This window comes from Miniopterus schreibersii (assembly GCF_964146895.1).
Source record: "Miniopterus schreibersii genome assembly, chromosome: 3".
Classification (NCBI taxonomy): domain Eukaryota; kingdom Metazoa; phylum Chordata; class Mammalia; order Chiroptera; family Miniopteridae; genus Miniopterus; species Miniopterus schreibersii.
The window spans coordinates 97,786,404-97,810,273 of NC_138103.1; the positions used below are offsets into that span (position 1 = coordinate 97,786,404).

General features: G+C 42.2%; 2 protein-coding genes across 3 annotated transcripts in view; both read right to left on the bottom strand.

Moving 5' to 3' along the window:
- Positions 1 to 10,702, bottom strand: part of FYB1 (FYN binding protein 1) — a 132,099-nt gene extending 121,397 nt beyond the window's left edge. For both annotated transcript variants that reach the window (XM_081131267.1, XM_081131265.1), the window contains exon 1: positions 10,597 to 10,702. In XM_081131267.1, the coding sequence (XP_080987393.1) occupies positions 10,597 to 10,599 (3 nt within the window). In that variant the 5' untranslated portion in view covers positions 10,600 to 10,702. The remainder of the gene's footprint in view (positions 1 to 10,596) is intronic.
- Positions 10,703 to 17,722: 7,020 nt separating this feature from the next.
- The window catches only part of C9 (complement C9), a 40,346-nt gene continuing 34,198 nt past the window's right edge, over positions 17,723 to 23,870 (bottom strand). Inside the window, exons 10-11 of the mRNA XM_081131268.1 lie at positions 18,765 to 18,993; positions 17,723 to 18,378 (exon numbers count right to left, since the gene is read on the bottom strand). Coding sequence (XP_080987394.1) covers positions 18,356 to 18,378; positions 18,765 to 18,993 — 252 coding nt within the window. The 3' untranslated portion in view covers positions 17,723 to 18,355. The remainder of the gene's footprint in view (positions 18,379 to 18,764; positions 18,994 to 23,870) is intronic.

Genomic DNA, 23,870 nt, shown 5'->3' on the forward strand with positions numbered 1-23,870 from the left:
CTAAAACACAGAACCACCAGCACTCAGAACCTCCTGAGATCCAGCTGAACAGAAGCCCCACAACCAGGGAGCTGAGGAAGCACCGAGACCGGCAAGAGGGGCACAGACACGGGCGGATCGGGGCTGAATCTCGGAGATGCGGCCTCGGGCCCAAACCTGGTGCCTTGGGGTAAACCCAGGAGGGAACCGTGGCGGCAGACGGTTCCCGGAGGAGCGAGGGGTCCCAGCCCCACAGCAGGCCCCAGCCCAGGACTCCAGGCCGGGAAGAGACGTCCCCACAGCTTCGGGCTATGAAACCAGCGGGGACTGTCCCTGAGGGTCGCGGAGGCCGCGGGAGCCCCGGCAGCTCCTCTCAAAGGGCCCGGCACGGACTCACTCGGACGCTCCCTCTGAGCCCAGCGCCGGGAGCAGCCTGAGAGGACCCGGGACACTCGGGGAGGAACTAACCTGCCTGGAAGCCGGGCAAGAGCTGGAGGGCAGCTTCCTCCAGGCAGAAGGGCTGGCGGAGGCCAGGGCTCCTGTGGCGAGTCCTCCGGACGGAGCCGGCAGGCAGGCGCCATATTTGAGACGCCAGCACCTGACTCACACCTTTGGCCCCGCCCCGTGATTCCCGGAGGCCCCGCCCCTCCTCACCTGCAGCTCATCCGGGCCATTTCCAGGGGCTTTTCTGTGCAAGTGGCCTCTCGAGCCTCATGCTTAGGACTTTCCTAGAATCTCTCAAACAAGCAGCAGCAGGCCCCGTAGGGCTTGATAAGCGGCCCCAGGCCTGGCACTAGCGGCAGCTGCATTGGCTCATAGCTGGGCCTCTCCTGGGCACCTCCAAGCCCAGTACAAGTAGCAGCCAACTACGGTTTGCTGAGTAGCTCATGCTGGGTGGCCCTGGGCAAGGCACTGGCACAGGCTGACTTTGCACCTCCCGGGAGGCCCCAGAGACAGTGCACCCAGTGGTCAGACTCAACCACGCTGGATTACAATCCTACCACATCCACGAGGGACACACTCAAGGGGTGCACTTGGTGAACACCAAAGCTCCACTGAAGTAAATCCTGCTCCATAGGGGTGTCTCCAGCACAGCAGCTCTCTGGCTGTAGTTGCAGCTGGTCCTCACAGCCGATTGGCCTGAGGGTCAATTCTTCCCAGTGACGCCAACAGCAATCAAGGCTCAACTACAACAGGACAGTGCACACAGCCCACACAGGGGAGCACCTGGAAGGCCCAACTCAGGGGACTGGGGAGGCTGAGCTACTGGATCCTACAGGACACCTACTACACAAAGCTACTCTACAAATCCCAGGAGACAGAGCAGCTCTACCTAATACATAGAAACAAACACCTGGAAGCAGCCAAAATGCGGAGGCAAAGAAACAGGTCACAAAGGAAAGAACAGAAAAAATCTCTAGAAAAGGAACTAAATGAAATAGATCCAAGCAAGCTAACAGATAGAGAGTTTAGAATTTTGTTTATAAGGATGCTCAACCATACTAGTAAGAGTTTTACGAAAATAACTGAGAAAATCGATGACATAATAAAGTGCCAATTTAAAATGAAGGCTGCACAAACTGAAATGAAGAATAATTTACAGGGAATCAACAGTAGAGTAGAGGACGCTGAGAATCAAATCAGCAATTTGGAACAAGAGGAAACAAAAAACACCCAACCAGAAGAGCAAAAAGAAAAAAGAATCCAGAAATATGAAGATAGTATAAGGAGCCTCTGGGACAACTTCAAGAGCCCCAATATTTGTATTATTGGGGTGCCAGAAGGGGAAGAAAGAGACCAAGAAATTGAAAACCTATTTCAAAAAATAATTACAGAAAACTTCCCTTACCTCAGGAAAGAAATAGACTTACAAGTCCAGGAAGCGAGTCCAGGAAGAGAGTCCCAAACAAGAGGAACCCAAAGAGGCACACACCAAGACACATCATAATTAAAATGCCAGAGGTTAAAGACAAAGAATCTTAAAAGCAGCAAGAGAAAAATATTTACCTATAAGGGAGCACCCATATGACAGTCAGCTGATTTCTCAACAGAAACCCTGCAGGCCAGAAGGGAGTGGCAAGAAATATTCAAAGTGATGAAAAACATGGAACTATAACCAAGATTGCTCTACCCAGCAAAGCTATCATTTAGAATTGAAGGTCAGATAAAGAGCCTCTCAGACAAGGAAAAGCTAAAGGAGTTCATCACCACCAGATCAGCACTACAGGAAATGTTGAAGGGTCTTCTTTAAGAAGAAGCTAACGAACAAAACAATCTGACAAACTATATAAATCCAGAGACACTGACGATCATATCTCAGAGGAAAGAGGGAAGGGGGCTGGAGGGTGGGAAGACATTAACCAAAGAAGTTATATGCATATATGCATAACCCATGGAAACAGTCAATAATGGGGTAAAGGCCTGGGGAGGGGGTGGGAGTGAGGTGGAGGGAGTCAATTGGGGGGAAAAATGGGACACCTGTAATACTTTCAACAATAAAGATTAATTAAAAATAAATAAATAAATAAATAAATAAATAAATAAATAAATAAATGGAAATAAAAACTTAATTATTGAAACAAAAACTTTATATGGGATTAAACCTGGGTTGGACACAGATAGGGTAAACAACTATCCTCATCTGTCTAGGACTGAGAGGTTTCCAGGACATGGGGCATTAGTGCTAAAACTGCGAAAGTGCTGGGTAAACAGACAATTAGTCACTCTAGACACAGATGAAGAAAAACTTAGCAAATTGGAAGATAAAGTTGATAATAAACTGACCTGTAATTTACAGTCACAGAGATAAAAAAATTGGAAAAGCAACTAAAATCATTGAAGATAGGTTGAAACTAACTTTTATCTAATAGAAACTCCAGATAAAATAACTAGGAAGGAAGAAACGGTAGACTAATAGTTTTGGAAGAAATAATAGCTGAGAACTTTGAAGAACTGAAGAAAATTATTAGGCTATGGACTAGCCAACTACAGCCATGGGCCAAATTCAGCCTGCCACTTGTTTTTATAAATAAAGTTTAATTGGAACACAGTCATAAGTGTCATTGGTTATGATTGTCTGTGGCAGCTTTCATGCTAAAATGGTAGAGCTGAATAGTTGTAACAGAGGCCACAAATCCTGCAAAGCCTAAAATATTTACTATCTAGCTCTTTACAGAAATGATGTAGACCACTGCTTTAAGCTGATACTCTGAATACCAAATAGAATAAGTGAAAATAAATTCACATCTTTGAAGTATAAAAAAGTTGCAAAACATAAATATAAACATCTCAAAAGAAGTGACAGAATTTCACCTACAGGAAATGACAATTATATTTGACAGTACACTTATCCAAGCAACAATAGAACTCAGAAGTCAATAGAGTAAGTCTGCAAAATCTGAGGAAAAGTATCAATTTAGAATATTTATACACAGCTAAACTATCATTTAAGAGTGAAGTCAAAATTAAGTTTTAAGTCATACAAAGACCAATATACATCATAGCACGTTTTACTCTTCTTCCAAGTTAGTACCCATCTGTGTCATTACTCTGCATACCTGAGGATCATGCATTGCTACACCTCTGTCCTGCTTAGCCGAGGCATGACCATGTAAGTAATTTTGCCCAATTAAATGTGAGTGAAAGTAATCAAATATCTCTTCCAAGTAGAAGTTTTAAGAACTAGAAATAGGGTTGGAGAATTATGTCCAATGGGTAATAAGATTGTATTTAGGTTTTTGTCATGTTCGTGAGAGAGTAATAATAGAAATACTAAATAATTGTAGAAATTGTTGGACAATAGGTAAGAGCATATGTACTTAGGTAAGAAGACATATGAATCCACACCAGAAGAATCTGATATAAGAAACAATGATAAACATGGAATTTTAGAAACATACTGACCAGTATGACAGATGGGAGCCTAGAAGCAGAGGCACATAGATATGGAAAATGAACTCATGATGGTGGAGGCATCAGAAGCAGTAAGGGGAAAGAACAGAGTAAAAAAAATAACACTAAATTAGTTATCCATATAAGAATATATTAGATGCCTACCTCACAACATAACAGTAGATAAAATCCAGATGATTAAAGACCTAAACATAAAAATAAAATCTTTAAACTATTTAAAGGAAAGGTTAGGAAAGTACCTTTAATATTTTGGGGTCAAGAATAACTTATTTAAAATAACATCAAAAGCAGAAATTATAAAAGGCAAACTTTAAATTTTGACACCATTAAGATTTAAAACTTCTGTATAAAAAAGAAACACCAATTATAAAGTAAAAAAGAAGCCATAGATTGGGAACATGAAATTCACAACACATGCAGTTTACACAGGATTAATGCCTAGAATTATTATATAAGGATTGCCCATAAATCACGAGGAAAAGGTAGTACATAAGAAGATTGGTAAAACACATGAGGAAAAGGTATAGAAGAGGTTACCTGAATGATTAATAAGGTTATAAAAATATGTTCCATCTCAGCAGTGATCAGGAAACTTAAAACAACAATGAAGTAGACTTCTGCATATAACATATTTTCAAAACTCTATAGATAAATGTGACAATATCAAGTTTTAGGGATGTTGTAGAGAAATCGTAACTCTCATGTGGGGCTGGTGCGAGGTGAATTGTTACAATTACTTTGGAGAACAACTTGCTGATATTCAATAAACTTGAAGGTGCTTGTGCTCTCCATGTAAAAGAATATTCATTCTAGTACAGCTCAAAATGGAAAATAACGTTGGTGAAGAGGTGAATAAATTGCAATATAATTACACAGCAATTCAATAAATTGAACCAGAGCTGCATGTGTCCAAATGGATATATCTTGACAACATACCAATGTAGAGTGAAAAACAGCAAACGCAGAAATCATGAAAATGAAACCCAGCAAAACAATTCTATGTGTCATTTTATGGATGTAGACCTGCAAAATAAAAATATAAAAATATTCATGGGAAGGTGAGATGCCACTTTCAGAGCTGGGGGTCCTTAGCTGTTGGAGGAAGGAGCATGGAACTGGGAAAAGCAAAATTTGAAACCATGGCAAATGACAATCTTATGGCAAATGGTTAATATGCATGAGATCTGGGTGGTGAGAATGTGAGCATTTGTTATTTATTTTATAACACACCATAATATTCCATTGTTTTTATACTATCATATTTTTAAAAAGAGAAGGACCTGAGAAGAAATAAAGGGCAGATAGAATGCACCTCGAAGTATTTGGAAGGTGATCTTGACATTGCCAGATCGAGAGCTGGACCCCACAGGTTCACTTTAAGAAGGAGGGTGCCTCACTGTGTGTGCTCAGATCTGCTCCAAGACGTGGCTCCCATTTCCTCCTACACGCATCGATGTGTAGATGACAAGGATCCCCTAGAATTTAAACCTCTCATCATTGGCTTAAAACCCGCTAGTCATGGCACAGAAAATTTTCCTTTAACCCTTTGGGCTAGATCTTGCTATAAAACGTAGGTGGCCCCGTTTGCAGAAGGGGGGGATAAGAACAGCTCAGGGAGTGGGGGTGGGGGTGGGGCAGTATGTGGAGGTGAATGAATTTCTATTTGGGGATATGAACATATCATTCAGGACTGTGGTTGACCACCCTCTCCCCGCCCCCAGCTTACAAGGCAAGGGCAAGAATCACAACTCTACTTGAAAGTGGTGGGTTGGAAGCCCTGGCTCTCAGAGGGATCCTGATTCAAATATTATGATTTCCCTGGGACACCAGCATTTAACTGGGTTTCCATGACAACCTCTCAAGTTATTTGCAGGTCCCCAAACCTGTTCCCCTCAGAAACCCTACATTTATTCTTTAACTTGGCTATGTGCAGATCTGAAGCCATAGTTTTAATGGATGAGGGAGGGGAAAGCCCATATTTAAGAGTCAAGGCTGTCGGTGAAGATGCATGTCACTCCAGAGGTAGCCCTGCTCTCAAAATGTGGATCAGGTAACGGCGCTCCCTCCTTCGCTTAGGAGCCTCCCATGACTGCCAGGGTGGACACAATAAGGTCGAATTCGAATTCCTTGTCATGGCATTGGAGGCGCACCAGTTAGGTGGCACTGCCTGTTTCGTGAAGGCACCTCTTGCCACTCTCTTCTCTTGTTCACCCTCTAGACATCCTGGTCTCCCTGCAGATCCAGCCTGTCCTCTGCCTCGCTTCTTTGTACCTGCCATTTCCTTTGCTAGACATGGTTTTACTGCCACTTCCCCGTTGCCCAGCTCATTCTCGCCCTGGTGCAATTCTCAGCCCTTGCTGGGCCCCACCTGCCATGTCAAAGTTTCTCTTTAACTGGTCTCACCTTGAGAATGGAGGTGACATATAAGCTGCTGAAGGGATTCTAATGTGCAGCCAGAGTTGAGAGCCACTGCTCTAGTCTAAATGTCACCTTGCCAGAGACCAGGCCCCTTCCTAAGAAGACATCTCTTCTGTATGCTCTACCTCAGCTCCTTAGTCACCTCCTCCGAGGTCACTACAGGGTATTTCTTTATATGTTTACTTTGATTAGCTTCTGAAAGATCCACTTCCACGGAACAGTGGTCTCCCGGTGGCTGGACCAGCAGTGTCAGCATCACCTTGGAATTGACTAGAAACATGAATTCTCAGGCCGCATCCTGAGCCTGCAGCTGATTTAGGTGCTGAAATTTGAGGCTCGTGCGGGAAGCGAGTGCACCGTGCGGTTCTCCCTAGATTCGCATCCAGAGCCCCACAGGGAGCGAGCGGGGCTCCATAACCTTGGTGGAGGGAATGAGTGAGTGACAGCATATTTCTCTCCTCAGGAGCTCACCTGTGAACTGAAAGCCGAATGAAAGGAGCAAAACGAATGAACAAAAGCCCCAAACACATTTTTTACTTCACTTCTTAAAACCTTCTAAAATTTATCTATGAAAGATTTTTCTCCCCACTATCCATGAACATACAAACATTTGCGCATTATTGGAGAGCTGCTCCTCCATTCCCCCCTACCGAAAATTCTGCAAGTTGAAATGCACCTAAAAATGCTTGTCTTGTGAACAGGTATTACTTTCTATTATTCCCATTTTAGGGCTAAAGTGAACAGATTCGTCTAAGGCTGCAGATTAAGTCAGTTTCCACAGGGGCAGATGCTTGAGATGCAATTTAGATCCTGTTACCCACGTCTTTCACTTCTTAAATGTGGAATCATAGTATAAAGAACATGGGGGGACACCCAGGCCGGCTCTGTATCCTCACAGAGAGAGCGGCTAGAGAGAGACCTGGGAAGATGGGTCGAGATCACACAGGGCATTATGGGAGCCTGGGCCTAGAACCCAGCACTCCTGGCCACTGTATGGCTAACACCCATCAATCTTAGTAGCCCATATGCTTGCCCTCACAAAATCCCGCATACTTTTGTGCTTCATTCCCACAGGTTTCCACAGTTGCCCTACCAATAAGTTATGTTTTGGGCAATAAAAGGTGAATTTCCCGATAGCCACCTGGGCCACCACATGGTCCTGCTTTCTGATAGCTTCTTTCCTGCACACAGCCTGGAGGAGGCCAGGTCAGTCACACCGGCGACAACGAGGTGAGCTTGGGAGGGGCAGGAGGGAGAAGGCATTTGATCACTTAACCCCCCTTCTTGAACCGTGGGGTGGAGAACCCCTCCAGCCTCCCACCCCAGTGGCCTCTGCAAGATTTCAATAAAGTGAGCGTTCTGAAGTGTAGACAGTTCACACTGGCAATAGCAGAGGCTGCTACGCCCCTGATTCCCAACTCTGCCGGGGAGGGCCACCTGCCTGAAGAAAGGCCCCTGCCCCTCTAAAAGCCAGTCCCCGACGTTCCTTGGACCACCTTGTTGTCTTCTCTGTGCCTGCTTTTTCTCAGATGCAGACTAATGTACACAAGCTCTGACTCTGAGAGCGACAGAATTGTGCACGAATCCCAGTCCCGATATTTAATAGTTGTGTGACTGTGAGCAAGTGACTTACCCTCCCAAAGACTCAGTGTGCCTGGCTAGACAACAGGAAAAACAGCGGTAACTGTCTCTAAAGTTTGCTGTGGGTTCTAATGACACAGTGCATGTCAGGGCTCACACATGTAACTGCCATTGTCATACTCCTCCTCTGGTCCCGGACAGTCTCCAGGCCGCCTTAGGAAAGTCTTTATTTGGGGCTAGAAGGACGGAAACTCATAGTCATCAGTGTGCGGCGGGTGCCTGCACTGTAATAGGTGCTGTATAATTGTGATCCCGTTTCCTCCCCAAACCAGCACTGTGGGAGAGTCATCACTGTCACCATCCCTCTCCTCCCCCTCTCCTCCTCATCTCACCGCTGTTGGCCAAAGAAGCAAACTCAGAACGTAAACGACGGGTGGAAAACACATTCAGCTAGTGAGCAAAGCGTACGGAGCCACGGCATAGCCTGTTGACTAGGCCACGATGCCTCTCCAGGAGAAGTAAGGTTTGTTTGCCTTCCTTTAATTTGCTACCTGCCTTTCTGCGGCCTTTCATACAAATGGCAGAAGCTACACTGGGAAGAGAGAAATGAACAGAAATGGACTTCCTCTTTAAAAATAACCCGACGTGCTACAAAGATAGGCACACATAGGCCAGGGCTGCAACTTGGAAATTTATCCACCGCACCACTATAGAGCAAGCAGACTTAAACAGGATGGTTTAAAAAGAGGGCATCTTTTGTTAAAAGTCTCAAATTTATGTATTTTTTTTCACGTAGCAATTTTTCTAGTAGTTCTGCCGATGAAAACATCACTGGGCAATGCGTATGACAGAATGCTGCGACAGGCTTGTCTGCATTACCGTAAAGAAGGAAAAACAAGGAAAGTAAATGTCTAGATACAAGGAGCCGATCAAAATAAATTACGGGATGTTGCACAGTAGTTAAAAGTGGTTTATCATTAGAAATGATATCTAACTCATGAATCCAAAATATTTCAAATACAAAATCAGATAAGAAAATGGTCTACAAAGTATGAAGGCACTTACAGAAAATTATATTTATACTATACATTTTTAAATGGTAAAATTTAAAAGGATTGGTATTGACGTAACAATGATTGTCTCCTAGATGACAAAACTCCGGAAACCACGTATTTCTGCATGTCTATATTTCTAAGAAATTTTCTTTATAAGAAGATAACCTCGTAAGAAAACATCGCTTACGTATTCACCAAACACACACCATCCAGTTAAACTTTCTTTTTTCCTGCTATTATCCCCTTGTTTTCCCCAAGAAAATCCAAATAACTCTTTGTGAAGCACAATGCCCTCGTTTATTTATTTTCTTATCAATCTGTAAATTTTATTTAAAAAATCACTCAAAAACATGTGTAGACTGCAGTGAGACACTAGTACCGTATTAAATTTTACATTTTGATCACCAGTTCAAGAAATGTGCTCGTTTGTTTTTGAAGAGGGTAGCAGTAATTAAGGTGAGGCTGCTTTCTAAGAATCCTGAGCCTACGCACCCACTTTGGAAACACTAAAGGGATCTGCCAGCCCCGCCTGGATGCCAGTTGCCTTCCTCAGAGGGGGGCTGCGGGGAGGGCCCCGAGCTGCTGTTTGCTCAGCGCTTTGCTGTCCTGTCCCCTGTGCCGGCCACTCGCACCCATCTCTCCTTCCCTCTCCTCCAGGGCAAGGTTACGCCCTCTCACTCCCACACTGTCCCCCCCCTCAAGAGCTGCCAGGCTACAAACGCATCCCATGAACCCCCTTCCCTCCCCATTCCAGCGCCCGCGGGGCGCTCCCTCCCCCACTGAGAACCTGTCAGAGTCCTGGTCTCCCTCCCACGTCCCCACTGGGAGCTGGTACAAGGAGTGACCCTCTCCGTGATGAGAGGGGGGACCAGCTCCAGTGTCCCCGGGCTGGGGAGGGGCGCGTGGGATAGAAAGTTGGCTCTCTTCTGGACTCTGGGAGCGTAAGACCACCACGTGTGTTAAGAACGCAGCCGATTTTTACAGAGAAATAGCAGGAAACTATGCAGCAGAATGTTTATGCTGTAGTTCAGCCACGTTATAGGTTACACTAGTTTTTTATGGTACGACTGGGAACCGGGTCACAATTGTAAGCGTGCTCTGAATGATGACTTTCAATTAACTTGGGGAACACAACCCGTCCATTCCTAAGGTTTGGACTATTTGGGCTTTGTTTACTTTTCTTATTTAAAATAATAAAAATGCATTTTTTTAAAACAAAGGAGCTCCTTTTGCAAAATCCACTGTGCTGTCCAAACAGCCCTGGCCGTCAGCACTATTACCCAGCACATCTGATTGCAGTGCTCTTCTGGGATCCAAGTGCTCATCATAGGAAACCTAACTGCATTGCTCGTTCTGGAACCCAGCTAGCTTAAGAAGCAAAGGCAAAAAAATACAACTTTTCTTTCTCTAAGGCAAAGCTCTTCCTCTATTCTGAAGGCTAGAATCAGAAAAGGGAACTCCTGTAGCCCCAGTCTCTCAAGTGGTATAACAAACACTCAGCAGCTTCAATAGCAAATGGAACAACTTGGGACAAGCAAAACTTCCCGAGGCCTGGAGCACCCGGCCGCGAGGCACCCCTGCCCCTCCCTGCTCTCTGAGAGGTTAGGTGTTTGCCAGGAGACCAGGGAGAGCCTCCAGATGGATTACTTACCATTTTCCTTGAAGTGTTGGTGTGCCTGGCACACAGCGACCCCGCAGATGCTGAAACTTGGACAGTGAGTGTGCAGTTAGCTCTGCAGAAGGCACTTCCTTTTTTGAACTGTGTGGTCTGTCCAGCTTTCGCACATTGATATGGAAGGTTTATTTGCATGTTATCTCAGCCCTCAGAACATTTGTATAACTGGTCAGGTTTACCCAGTTATTACACTTCAGTGGTATGAGAACAGCTATAGGTGAAGGTTTGAAGTTGGAAAATTGACAAAATTTTTTTAAAAGTACCTGGGTATTAACGTCTGTGTACATTATTAACCTGTCTTGTATAAAGTCTGTGTTTGTGGATCAATCTACCCATTTTATCTGTCTTTCATCTATGAATGAAGGACTCACTCTAAAACATTAACAGTGGTTGACTTGGGTAGAGGTGTTATTATACATAATTCTTACTTTGTAGTTTGCTGACTTTTCTATTTTGAGTAGACAGTGCTTTTTACAAATGTATCTATAATGCTTAAAAGAACAAAAGGATCATGATCATTTTAATCACCAGTCCCAAGTGTATTTAAACCATTCTCATCAACATTTAAATGGTGGAAATATTCATAAGCTTATGATAAGCTGTCATTCATTTCATTAAAAATATAAAGCACATTTCAATCTAAGTTCATGTGTTAATTTTTCAGTAATTTTTGTTAGCATCAAATGCCTCAATCCCTCACACTGGCGAACTAGATATTCTTGAGTTAAGGGCATGGAATTTGATAACAAATAGTTAGATTGCCCACCAATCAACTGCAGTACCTATCTAAACATATTCTGGTACACAGATTTATTTCTTTTATTTTAAATATATAGCCTGATTCTAAAGTAATTTCAAAGGCAAAAAGATCATCTTTGTTACCTATTGCAAAGGAAAGCCAACTGAATCCCTAATTTGGGGATGAAAATCTCTAGATCTTCTTGTAAGTACGATAGCATTTACCTAGTAGAGGGGCACCAGCTTTCTTAATTTGATGACGAGCTAATACTAATTATCCCTTATTAAAAGAGGTGTTCCTTATGTATTCCCTAAAATGAAAATGTTTTTCAAAATCAAGATGTGGTAGGAAATACGGATGGAATCATTGCCGGGGCAAGGCAGGAAGGCAGGGCAGGGGCAAGTTTAGGGGGTAGAAAGGAACCTGACATTGCTCCAGAGCTTGTGGGTATTTTAAAGAGGGGTGGGGCGTGAGGAGTCGCCAGATGCTAGGAGGGTGTCAGAGGCTGAAGTTGGGCAATCTGGGCGCACAGGGAGGCAGCGTGCGTCTGGGCGCCGGCAGGCCACCCATGTGAGCCGGCCCAGGACACCCTGAAGGGCAGCCAGAAAGCCTCTTCTTTCGCTACTCAGACGGGGCTCGTCACACTGCAGGGACAGCTGAGGGTCTAACGCAGTGACTCGCAACCTGGCTGTGTGTTAAAATCACCTGGAAGTGTTTTTAAAAGCCCAGTTACCAGGCTTTACCCCAGACTATTCAAATAAAAACATCGTTTTGAGAACAAGGCATCAGTATTTTCTAAAGCTCCCGAGGTGATTTCAAGGCGCGGGCCTGCAAAAAGGAGGGGCACACTGGTAACTCACACTAGCGAGGTGGCGAACAGGTCACCAGGCAACTTTGCAGGCAAGAATAATTCTGCACCCTGACAGTTTACTACCAAGTTTATCACGCATTTTCACCTTGCACTACGTACTAGTTACTTACACTTACTTGGTCTTTCCATGACTTTCCCTTTGTAGCAGTAAGCTGGACAAAATTCCATGCCAAACAGAAGTCTAGCAGTTTCCATGAACAATGTAGCTGATCGGACAAGACTTTGGGTAAGAGAACTTCGAATTTTAGTTCCTTAACTTGAATTCCATTTCAAATTCTGCTTATTTGTAAAGGCAGATTAAGGCAATTTTTAGTTGTTATTGACACAAATTTTCTCAAAAACATACACTTAGGAGAAGTATTTTGGCTAAGAGAAAACCAGGTAAGGGTTGAAGCTCCAGGCCGTAACTCATAACCCACTAATAAGTTTATACTTTTAGTTTTTGGAGCATAATCACTTTACGTAAAATAATTCTCTCTCCCCAGCCAGTTTGGCTCAGTGGTTAGAGCATTGGCCCGTGGACTGAAGGGTCGAGGGTTCGATTCTGGCCAAGGGCATGTACCTCAGCTGCAGGCTTGATCCCCAGCCCAGGGGCTCATGTAGGACACAACCAATTGATGTGTCTCTCTCATATCGATGTTTCTCTCCCTCCCTCCCACTCTCTCTGGAAAGCAATGGAAAAAATATCCTCTGGTGAAGATTAAAAAAATATATATTATTTCAATATGTGAGTATATTTTCTGTCACATCAACTAAGTACACAAGTCCTTGAGCAGAAAGATGAAACAGGAAATGCAATAAAGATGACAATGTCACGATACCATCAAAGGAAGATAAAGCTATATTTTCCTGGTATGGGCACTGCAATTATTCCTGCTAGTGGAAGGAGAAGTAGCTCAGAGAATGCAAAAGTGGTTAGAATCCTTCAAGGACTTGGGCGTGCATTCTCTTTCCATTATTTGCAGTCTAGAAAACTGTTTTTGCTCAGGCAATGGTAAAATCTGTCCCTTTGGTATTCACTGAAGGTGACAGGTAGGTGGAGACTGTGAGGCCCAGAAACAGTGTGAGGCTGGCAGAAACCAGCTTCATTTTTAAAAGTCAATTTACAGGAAAATGGAGGAAAATTGCACAAATGAAAATTTAAGTAACACTACCTACTGATCATTATTTAACAGTATTGTCAATGTTGCATCTAACAGGCTTTGAAAAGCCTATGGTTGAAATTGTTTAGTATACAGGGTTAGAAATAATCTTACATAATTTTTGCTTTATCACCTGAATGGTTAACATTTTAGGGAAGAAACATAAGATCATTGACTTTAAGTGTGCAGCACGAATATGCTAGATAAAACCCCTGAGATAGGAGAATAGGGGGATGTCGAGCCTCACCTCTTCTAGGAAGCCTTCCCTGCTTGCTCATTCATCTCCCCATTTTCCTGAACTCCTGCGGACTACACCGTGAAACAAAGCTCTTTGATATGGTTCTCCCACTGAATTGGCCGCATTAAGTTTGGTTCCCTAATTAGATTTGAAACTCCTCCAATGCGAGCTAATTTTTGCACTTCCTTCTGTCACCCTAAGATCCTAGAGCAGCTTTTGTTTTTTTTAAACTTTTTTTGGCTCATGGGTTCATTTCAGAATCTGATAAAAACAGTACACTCTCTGGACACTCATTCTGCATGTGCACACAGCCGCCCTTGAAGCCCACCATTTATGGGAAGCAGCAGGAAAACTCTCGGCTAAAATGTTGTCAAACACTAGTTGATGATCACCACATTGTTGCTTTTTGATGATGAAATGAAAGCACGCAAATGTTAAGTGACCCCTCAAGTTTCTAGACTGAGAGTCTGGTGAGCTAAAACTTCATTATTTTTTATACTTGACTCTCCTTATCAACATGTTTTTGAACTTTGCCGGCAAAGAACAACTCGAACTCACGAAATAGCTTCATAGCAATTCAAGGAAATTCTAGCCTCCCTGCTTGGACAGCTGCGGGATAGCCAAATGGAAAGCGGCAGGGAGACCACAGGCTATGGCCAGGCCCGTTTAAAAGGCGGTGCAGCGGGAAATGGGCAGTCTCTTGATTTGGCTTAGTTTCCTTTCACTTTTTGTTTTAAAAACAAAATGGATTTCTTTTCACTCTTGTACTTTCTATTTTTGATGAAAGGAGGCCTTAACTCTTTCAGAACATCAATGCTCTAGAAGAAATAACTTATTAATCCCCTTCAGTACAAAGTGAACTCATCTTCCAATAGGAGAGCTCCCACCGTATTTACTAAGATGAGGAAATTTTATTTAAACTCAAGAAGGGCAGGAAACAGTTGTCATTACAATTTAAACCCAACCCCAGGCAAATGTTTACTAAACTCTAAAAGAACTGCTGAAGTAAGAAAATGGAAAAGTAACCTAAACTTTACTTAAGAAGTCTTTTATCCAAACAACTTAGAGAGCAACGAGCAAAGAGAACAAAGCGCAGAGCAGAATTCTGTTGTATGTTAATTTACTTACTACTTTCTTCTGCTGTTGTGGCTATAGTTTGTATCTGACCCTCATCTTGGGTTTTGGGGAACTCAGAATACACAGGAGGATCTGCTAGTCTTGCATGTTCCTCTCATGACTTTTCACCTCTTTATTCCTTCTTCTCCAAAGCAGAATGCAAGTTGTAATTCTTTTATCTCACTGGGTTTCCAAGACAAGGAGATTTAACTGACATCATCAAAATATATGCCCTCATTGGATTGGTCATTGTGCTTAACAACTTAACGGTAACTTGCATTTTAATGGATGAAAGAAAGAAAAGGTCCTATGTGGAAAAATGGATCTATTTTCCTCCCTTCCTTCCTTCCTTCCTTCCTTCCTTCCTTCCTTCCTTCCTTCCTTCCTTCCTTCCTTCCTTCCTCCTCCCTCCCTTCCTCCCTTCCTTCCTCCCTTCCCAGTTTCCTTCCCAACAGGAAGATTAGGCCAGAAAGTTTGGCAAGTAATGGACATGCCTTGGGATTTTACAGACTCAGGGAAGATGACAAAGGTGAAAGTAGATCACCCCATGATTCCCTGAGTTTTTTCCCTTTCTCATTGCCAGTTAAGTGTGTTGTCTGTCTACCATGTGATCAGTAGACTAACTAAGCAACCTAAGTTGTAAGTACAAAAAGGGAAACATATAACAATACCCTAAAGGTTCTTTCTCCATTAGGCCCAAGAGAACACAATGTCCATCTGGCTTCTCCAGGTTCTTTTGATAACAGATGGGGTTCAGTGTAATGATCTGAATGTATAGCCAGAGCTCCAGAGGACTCTCTTCCTCACATGCCCCTTGCCTTGAATTGGTGGTGTGCTTGGCGGGCAGCATGTGAAGGGGCAGTTATACTCCACCGAGTCAGGACTTCCCTTCTCAGGAGTCTGCTTCTCCCAGCCACAATCCAGGATGAGCCATGTAATGCTCAGCAGCCAGAAGGTTCTCTCCCCAAATTTCTGGTGATTCTTCCTCAGTTTAGGTCTAGAGACTCTTCTTGGCTGCTTCCTGTTGGGTAGTTTCTAGTATCTTAATGGTGCACCCTCCTGGAAATGATCTACTGAGGGACGTTGAAGGATCTCACTGCCAGTGGAACCCTACATTGTTCCCCCCATTTCCAGTAGAAGGAACTCAGAAAAATCATTAAGCTGATCCTTGGGAATCTGGTTGAGGCTCAGCTCTTTTGTTCTTTGACAAAACAACAAAATTCTTGGTAGTTACTACTCCCCTTGGTCTAGATGCTCTATATCAAAAACTCTCTCAGTGAATTGTTTAAGACCAGAGTTCAGTGTTTATATGCATTCAACATCCTCAGTCTTCCCAATTCACTCAGGTTTTCGAGGACTGGGAATTCTCTGGAGCTCGGAGGGCTATTTTATACCCTAAAGGGCCCCTTAGTATACCCTAAAGGGCACCATTAATTTTAGAGTACCATCTCTATATCAGACCTAATATACTAAAATGCCTCCCATAGGAGATCCAAGAGGGAGGCATTGTAGATGGAAGCTACACTCACCTCCTCCTAGGACCAAACTGGAATTACAAATAAATGATATAGGACAACCATCCTGAATACCGAGCTGAAGATGGGCTGAAGAGAAGTCTTTTAACCAAGGATTTATGGAAGAAGCCACATCAAAACTAGTGGGAAGGGCCGAGATATGAAGAAGGCTGTTCTTGCCCCTATAGGCGGCGGCTGAGGTTCTGGAGGGATATATCAGCTGCAGGGGTTCCCCTGAGAAGCCTGGGGTCTAAATCCCAAGCTGGGCTCCCCGGCCCTGAGCATCAGAGCTGAGAAGAAGCGCCCACATAACACCTGGCTGTGAAAAGCAGCGGGGTTTCTGTCTGCCAGGGAGAGGCAGGAGTCCACTAGAGACACAGGCCCTCTGAAAGGGCCAACACACAAAAGGTCAATAGCAGCCACTCACCCTGGGCTCTGGCAGAGGGAGGGCAAAGTGAACCAGAGTCACATGAGGAGAGTCTGACGTTTGTGACCCTGGAAAGGTACCCACAGGGACAACCCCAGGATCCCTGTGCTGTCATTCTACCATACCACAGACACCATCTTTCTTGGGTGGAGCACTCCCCTTAGTGTGGCTTCAGCCGGGGGAAAGCAATAGCTCCAGCCTCTGGACTCCCTCTGGCTCCCCCTGCGGAGCTTAGCCTGACGGAGGAGTGCTACAGCCAGAGGTCCTTTCAGTCACTGAGCCTAGCAGGCAGCAAGGCAGAAAGCAGAGCTCACAATCAGTGTGCAGAGGATGAGCTGTAGAATTGTGCACCTGAAACCCGCATGCTTTTGTTAAGCAGTGCTTCCCCAATAAATTCAATAAAAAGGAAAATAAATTAAGCAAAAAAATTAAATGCATTCCATAGCTAATAAACTTTTTCTTTGTTGTTAAAAATTCTTAAGTAATATTTTAAAAATTTTACTTTTTAATTTATTTGCCAATACGCAGTTTATTTACTGTGATCTCTCAGTAATCATGTGCATTCTTAGAGTTTCCACAAAGTGAGAAAACTAACTTAAATTTATTTATAAATGCATGAAATGTTTATTAATAAGAATGCCAATTAATGGAGTTGACATGATACATTTTATTGATGTTTATTAAATATTTATTAACTTTGAATTTGCATTTTTTCCCCATTTGTATTTTGAGCCTTTCTCTTTCTTTCCTTTCTTTCTCCCTCCCTCCCTCCCTCCCTCCCTCCCTCCCTCCCTCCCTCCCTCCCTCCCTCCCTCCCTCTCTCCCTCCCTCTTTCTTTCTTTCTTTCTTTGAGTTATCAGATCTTTTCAAAGATCTCAGGCCTTAACTACCATGCTAGCTAATGGATAAAATAGTACAGCCAGCTCCCCTAATCAGTTTCTTATGTGTAGCCTTACCCTATACAACTCATAAGGATAGATATTAAAATGAATCATATGAATCACTGTTTTCATTTCTCTCTCTCTTTTTCTTTTGGTAAAATATGACCCAACAGAGACAATTTCACACAATTTAATCTAGTACTTTTTGGTTACGAATACAATAGACTTTTTCCTGTGGACATATAGAGTTAAACAGGAGAGCTAGAGTTAAACAGAGTCCTGTGCCCATGATAGGTGCTCAGTAAAGATTCGCTGAATGAATGAATGATTGAATGAATGAATGAATGAATGGACATAACGACAAATGACCAAAAAAGATGAAACTAAGTAAACAGTAACAAAACTGCATGGTACAGACTCGTGGCAGTGGAAGTGGCAGAACATGTCAGTCACACAAAGCACTTTGGCAGTTACATGAGTCTTTCTAACCAACATTCTCTTTTCAATTTAATTTTGATTTGTTAGCAAGAGATTGGCATTGCCTGTGGGAGAAAGCAGTCCTGGCATATTTCACTACTGACTCTCCTTGTTAGGGAACAAAGAAAAAAGAACCACTATAGGAGTTTAAGGAGGGAAAAAAGCACCTTGGAGCTAAGAGAGGAGACTTCAGAGGTTGGTAGAATTTTCATGAAGCACGTTGCTTTTCATTTGGCAGCAAGGACTATCTCCATGGGCAACATCATAAATTGAACGTCTTAGTGTTCCTGCTGATTTTCCTTCCATGTGATCCCAGGGAAACCAACAACTCTATTTCTCGCCCATTGACAATTCTGGAGAAAACAAAGGATCATCAAATCTTAATGATTAATAGGACTTCAACCTTGGATGCATTCACCCATCTATTTATTCACCCCCTCAGCCTGTTATATCATGATGTGCAGGATTCTGCCCAGGTACTGGGAGGTTTAAGATGTGAGATATCTCCAAACCAGAGGGGATATTCAGCTTGTATAGGGAGGGTAAGTGTGACTGGCAATGAAAGAGAAAACTGGGGAGAAAATAGAGGTCCTGCATACCAATAGTGTGGAAGTTGTGAGAATACACATGCTTTTTGGGTGGCAAAGCACCAGGTTGACACTTAAGATAGATGAGATAAATTAAATAACCCCAAAATGCATATTATTGTTCCTAATAACATCGAATAACTTTCTCTCACCGGGAAGAGTTACTTCTTTACTGATTTCACAGGCAACCCCCTCAGCCGTGACTGGGCAAGAGCACACACATTTCCCATCCAGCAGAATCACGGTGCCCCCATTTCGGCATGGGCGGCATTTTTTCACACTGTATTCATTGACATAATCGTCAAGGGCTCTTTCGAAATTCTCTTTCTTTTGGTGCGCATCTTTCATTTTCACTGGAATCAGATTATGTATAGGAGACAGCTGCAAGAAAGCAAAACATTTAATTTTAGGTCTTTTTCTACTGGCCGAGCTTGTAACATTCTTCACTGAATTATTTACTCATTAATTGACTAATTTGACAAAAGGCTTATTGAAGGGTTATTATTGCCAGATATGATGGTAGCCTTTAGGACTATAGTAGTGACCAAAATGAGGCATGATCTCTTTGGTCAGGAGATGACATTATGGAAGTAAAGAGACTGATATTAAAATAATCATACAGATAAATTTAAACGGAAACTATGATATGTGCTACAAAGGATGGGTGTGTGTGTTTTCAAAATGAACAGTCACGGATTTAAGCTTTTGGCAGCATCACTTATTGGCATAGTATTTTGTGAGCTGTCCTGCTGCCTTTCCCCTTCCTCTCCTCTTTCCGAAGATAGCCAAGTGCTTGTCTTAAGAGGAGGTTTGTGTGCAAGGCCAAGTCCAGAAAGCCCTGAAGGTCAACTTCTTATTGACTTTTTTCTCTGAAAGCCTGAACTCATTGGGAATGTTTTTCTGGGAAAAGTATGAGAAGAATGCCGCTGAAGGAGAAGATTCTTCTAGACCAGGGAGGGGACAGCGTTCGCATGCACCCCAAGTAGCAGGAAATCATAATCAGACCTCTAGCAGTTATTTTGGGGAGTAGCAAGACCTGTGGAGTACCCCAGGGAAGCTGGGTATCGAGGACCAGGGCTCCAGTTTTGTCAGTGATCCCCATGCACAGTCTTGGCATGGAAGGCTCGGAACCACTTGACTCCAAGTGAACATGTGAACATGATCAGTGAGGTTATCGGGGCGACCACAGTGGATTCAATACCTACGTACCTCGTCTCCCCATCTCCCCAACAGAAGCATCAGGATTCATGCATTAATTTAGGCAACAAGGAAGACCTCCCTGAACCCCATCCAACAGATGAATGAAGGATACATTTTCCAGCATTATGGAGAAATGGGATCTCAATGTGAAGTTTAATTAGACTTCAAGGAAATGAAATGAAATGAAATGAAATGAAATGAAATGAAATGATTTATTTTGCACACTTAAATTTCTGGAGCAAGATACAAAGTTGCTAAAACTGAATCAGAGAAGCTTGGGAAGATTTTCCTGAGAAAATGACTATTAAGCTGAGATTGATGGTATTAAGGAAGAAAGAAGAGGATTCCAGTCTACAGTGCAGAATTCAAAAAGTTCCTGTCACGGAGGTACCATTGCTTCTTGGCCTATTGGCTAAGGTCAAGTGTATAGTAGAGGAACCATAACATATATGAAAACTTGCACCATATGTCCATGAAATTTAAGTGAATTCAATTATGTGACTATAAAGAGCTGCTTGAGTGAAAGAATTGTAACAAATTGAGGTCCTTTGGTGGCACTGTGTTTTGAAACAAGATACCACAAAATTCAAATGAAATTGGAATCTAAAGATTCAAGAAAGAAGTAAGAAAAAATATACCAGCAATTCCTGCAGAACAGTAATGATGGATTAAGTATTGTCAACTAATCCTTTTACTAAGGACAATGGAAAAAGCTGAACAAAATATAACCAAAATTAAACATCTGCTTGAGGGTCCTGGAGAACTAATGAGGTGATAAAGAATTAACAAGGTAATGAAGATCTGGGAGAAGATGGAAATTCCATGAGGTGAGCCCCGCATTTTGGGGCCCCCAGTCCCCTTGACATATTTCCTAATTGAGGGAGAGGCGGTCAAGTGACTAAATGGTAGACAGCATATTACTGGACTGGGGGGGGGAGATTGGAATTTAGGACCCAAAATGGTAACAAGGGACCCAACCCGAAGGACTACAGCACTAGCGGTAAGAGGCATGTGGAAGTGGGTGGCCCTGGTGAAGAGACTGCAGTCTGGTTTGCATGAAAATGATCCTGAATTATTAGCACTCAGAAGCTTTCCAGATATAAATGTGTATTTCCTTTGGAGGAAAACAAAATTATCTCAGGTGTCACCCTACTCCTATAACACTTTTTAAAGTATAATCTTCAACCCACAACAAAAATAACTAGGTGCACAAGGAAACAAAGCAACACGATGGAGAACCATAAAAATAATAGAGGCTGGAAACAGAGCGATGGGAGATGCCAAGATTCGAGCTCTCAGACATAGATTTTAAAATAACCGTATGAACTGGGGGATGGGAGAAAAGTTGGCAAATGTTAGCAGAGAACAAGAAATTATCTTTTTAAATGGAAGACTTGGAAAGGTAGATATACAAGAGCTTGATATTATAAAAAACCAAATTAATGGCCTAGTTAAATGGCAGATGTGACACAACTGAAGCAAAGTTCATGACCTAAAATATAGGTCAGAAGAAAAAGTATTGACAGTGAAGTATGAAAAGATAAAAGTTTGGGAAATGCAGAAAGAAGGTAGAAAACATAAAAGAGTGAGAAGGTAAAGAAAGACAGAATATATGAAAAGGAATATTTGAAGACTAATGGCTGAGAATACTATAAACCTGGTGACAGACATCAAGATACTCCATTAATGAAAAGCAAGGTTAAAATTGTTCTTTTTGCACCCAGCCACATCAGAGTAAAATTGCTGGAGAATAAAGCAACATCCCACAAATGATGACAGTAGAGAAAATCTTAAAAGCAGCTAAGTAAAAAACCATAATATTTTGAAAACAGACTGACATTTGATTTTCACAGATATAAAAAATATACCACCAATCAATAATACAGTCTAAATTATTCTAGGACAAGGAGATATTCAAAGGGAAGTTTTTTAAAAAAAGTGACCTAACTTACACCACACACAAGAAACAACTCTAGGTTTATTGTAGAAGGAAATGTTAAAGTAAAACAATAAAGCTTCTGGAAGATAACACATAGGAGAGCATCTTTAGGACCTTGAGGTAGGGAGTAACTTTAAATAGGACACAAAAGCACCAACTGTAATGAAAAGAAATGTATATCTAACTATATCAAAATAAAAACAACATAATTCCTGATAAAATGAGGAAGGACATGATATCATGTTTGTGGAATTCTTACCCGAAATGCAAAATCTCAATCTACTCTAAGCCTAAATAGAGAAACATTTGACACAAGTGACCAGTACTCATCAAAGGTATCAAGGTCATGAAAGACAAGAAAAGTCTGAGGAATTGTCACAGGTTGGAAGAGACTAAAGGGATGTGATCACTCAATGCAGCATGAGATACTGATTGGATCCTGGACCAGAAAAAAGGAGATTAGGGTGCAACCTGGTGAAATTTAAATAAGGCCCATGATGTAGTAAATGTGAATTTCCTGGTTTTGATGATGGTACTATGGTTATATATATATTTTTTTAATTTATTGGGATTACAATGGTCAATATGAACATATAGGTTTCAGGTGTGGGTTTCTATGTTACAAGATCTGTGTATTGCTCTGTGTGTCCACCACCCAAAGTCATATCTTCTTCCAATTAAGTTGTTAATATTAGGGGCTTCTGGGTGTAGGGCTTATGTGAATCCTGTGCTAGTTTGCAATTTTACTAGCTGTACAATTTGTGTCATTTTAGAGTAAATCTCAAATGATTTCAAAATAAAAAGTCAAAAAGAGGAAATTGGTTATCAAAAATACCATTTAAGGGTGAAAGTCCTCAAGTGAGAGAAGACATTTATAGTACTTTTAAGTAAATAGTCTCATATCCAGGATATATCAAGAGCTTCTACAAGTCAACACAACTGTCCACCAGCACACCACTGACGGGTAAGTATGTAGGATATGGATTTCAACTCTGTCATATTTATTTGGAAGGAAGAAACCCACTTACCAGCATTGCCACATCAGCACAAACAGCATAGGCACGTAGTGGAGTTACTTTGATTTTTAAGAAAAGAAATTCAGCCGGGCGGGGCGTGGCTCAGCGGTTGAGCATCGACCTGGGATCCAGGCGATCGGGGTTTGATTCCCGGTCAGGGCACATGCCCGGGTTGCGGGCTCGATCAGTGATTCTCTCATCATTGATGTTTCTGTCTCTCTCTCTCCCTCTCCTTTCCTCTCTCGGAAATCAATAAAGATATATTAAAAAAATAATAATAATAAGTAAATAAATAAAAAAGAAAGAAAAGAAATTCATCTTGTTTTACCCTTCAAAGGAAAGTCAAGGCTAGATAATCTCAGATACAGGAATAGAGGGTCATGGGGAAAATGCAATTTGGATGAAATGCACCAATAGTATTCAAAGAGATAAAGGACATGTAATAACGGCAGTTTCAGAGAACCTCAAACCCTGGAGCCAAAAATCTCACAAGACGACAAAGGACAATTAAAATGTACATTCTGAAGTTTTCCTGAAGAGCTACACCTTTTTCTGATGAACTTTGGCCTTCTGTTAAGTAAGAAAATGGTTATAATTTTTCTCTTATCCTAGTTGATGCTTTTCTACCATTTGTAGAGAGATGTATTTTTAGTGGATGTAGTCTATCATGAAATTTGCTAACATACAAAAAAAATGACAACATAGTTTAATATTAAGTACTTAGATTATTATAATATTAAGTATTATGTTAATACTATAATATTAAGTATTTAGGTTTCTTAAAGGCTTCCAAACGAATTAAACTATATGCACCAGATGTAGATTGTTAATAGAATAAGTATTATTTTTATCCCTATAATACTTTTGTAATTAACCTAGTTATTAATAACAGGAAAGGAGTAAAGGGAAGGCCAACTATTATGGGTGAAATAGGGAAGGTACTTGTCTGTCAGTAGCATCCAGGAACAGGTCATTGGCCAGAGTAGGCGTGGAATATTTAACCCCTAAACAAAGAAATTCACTCTCTTAGCTCGTGGCCCTCTTGTATGCTCAGTGCTCTTGGATGCCTTGGGACTCCTGTTGCAGGGGGAGCGCTCTCTTGG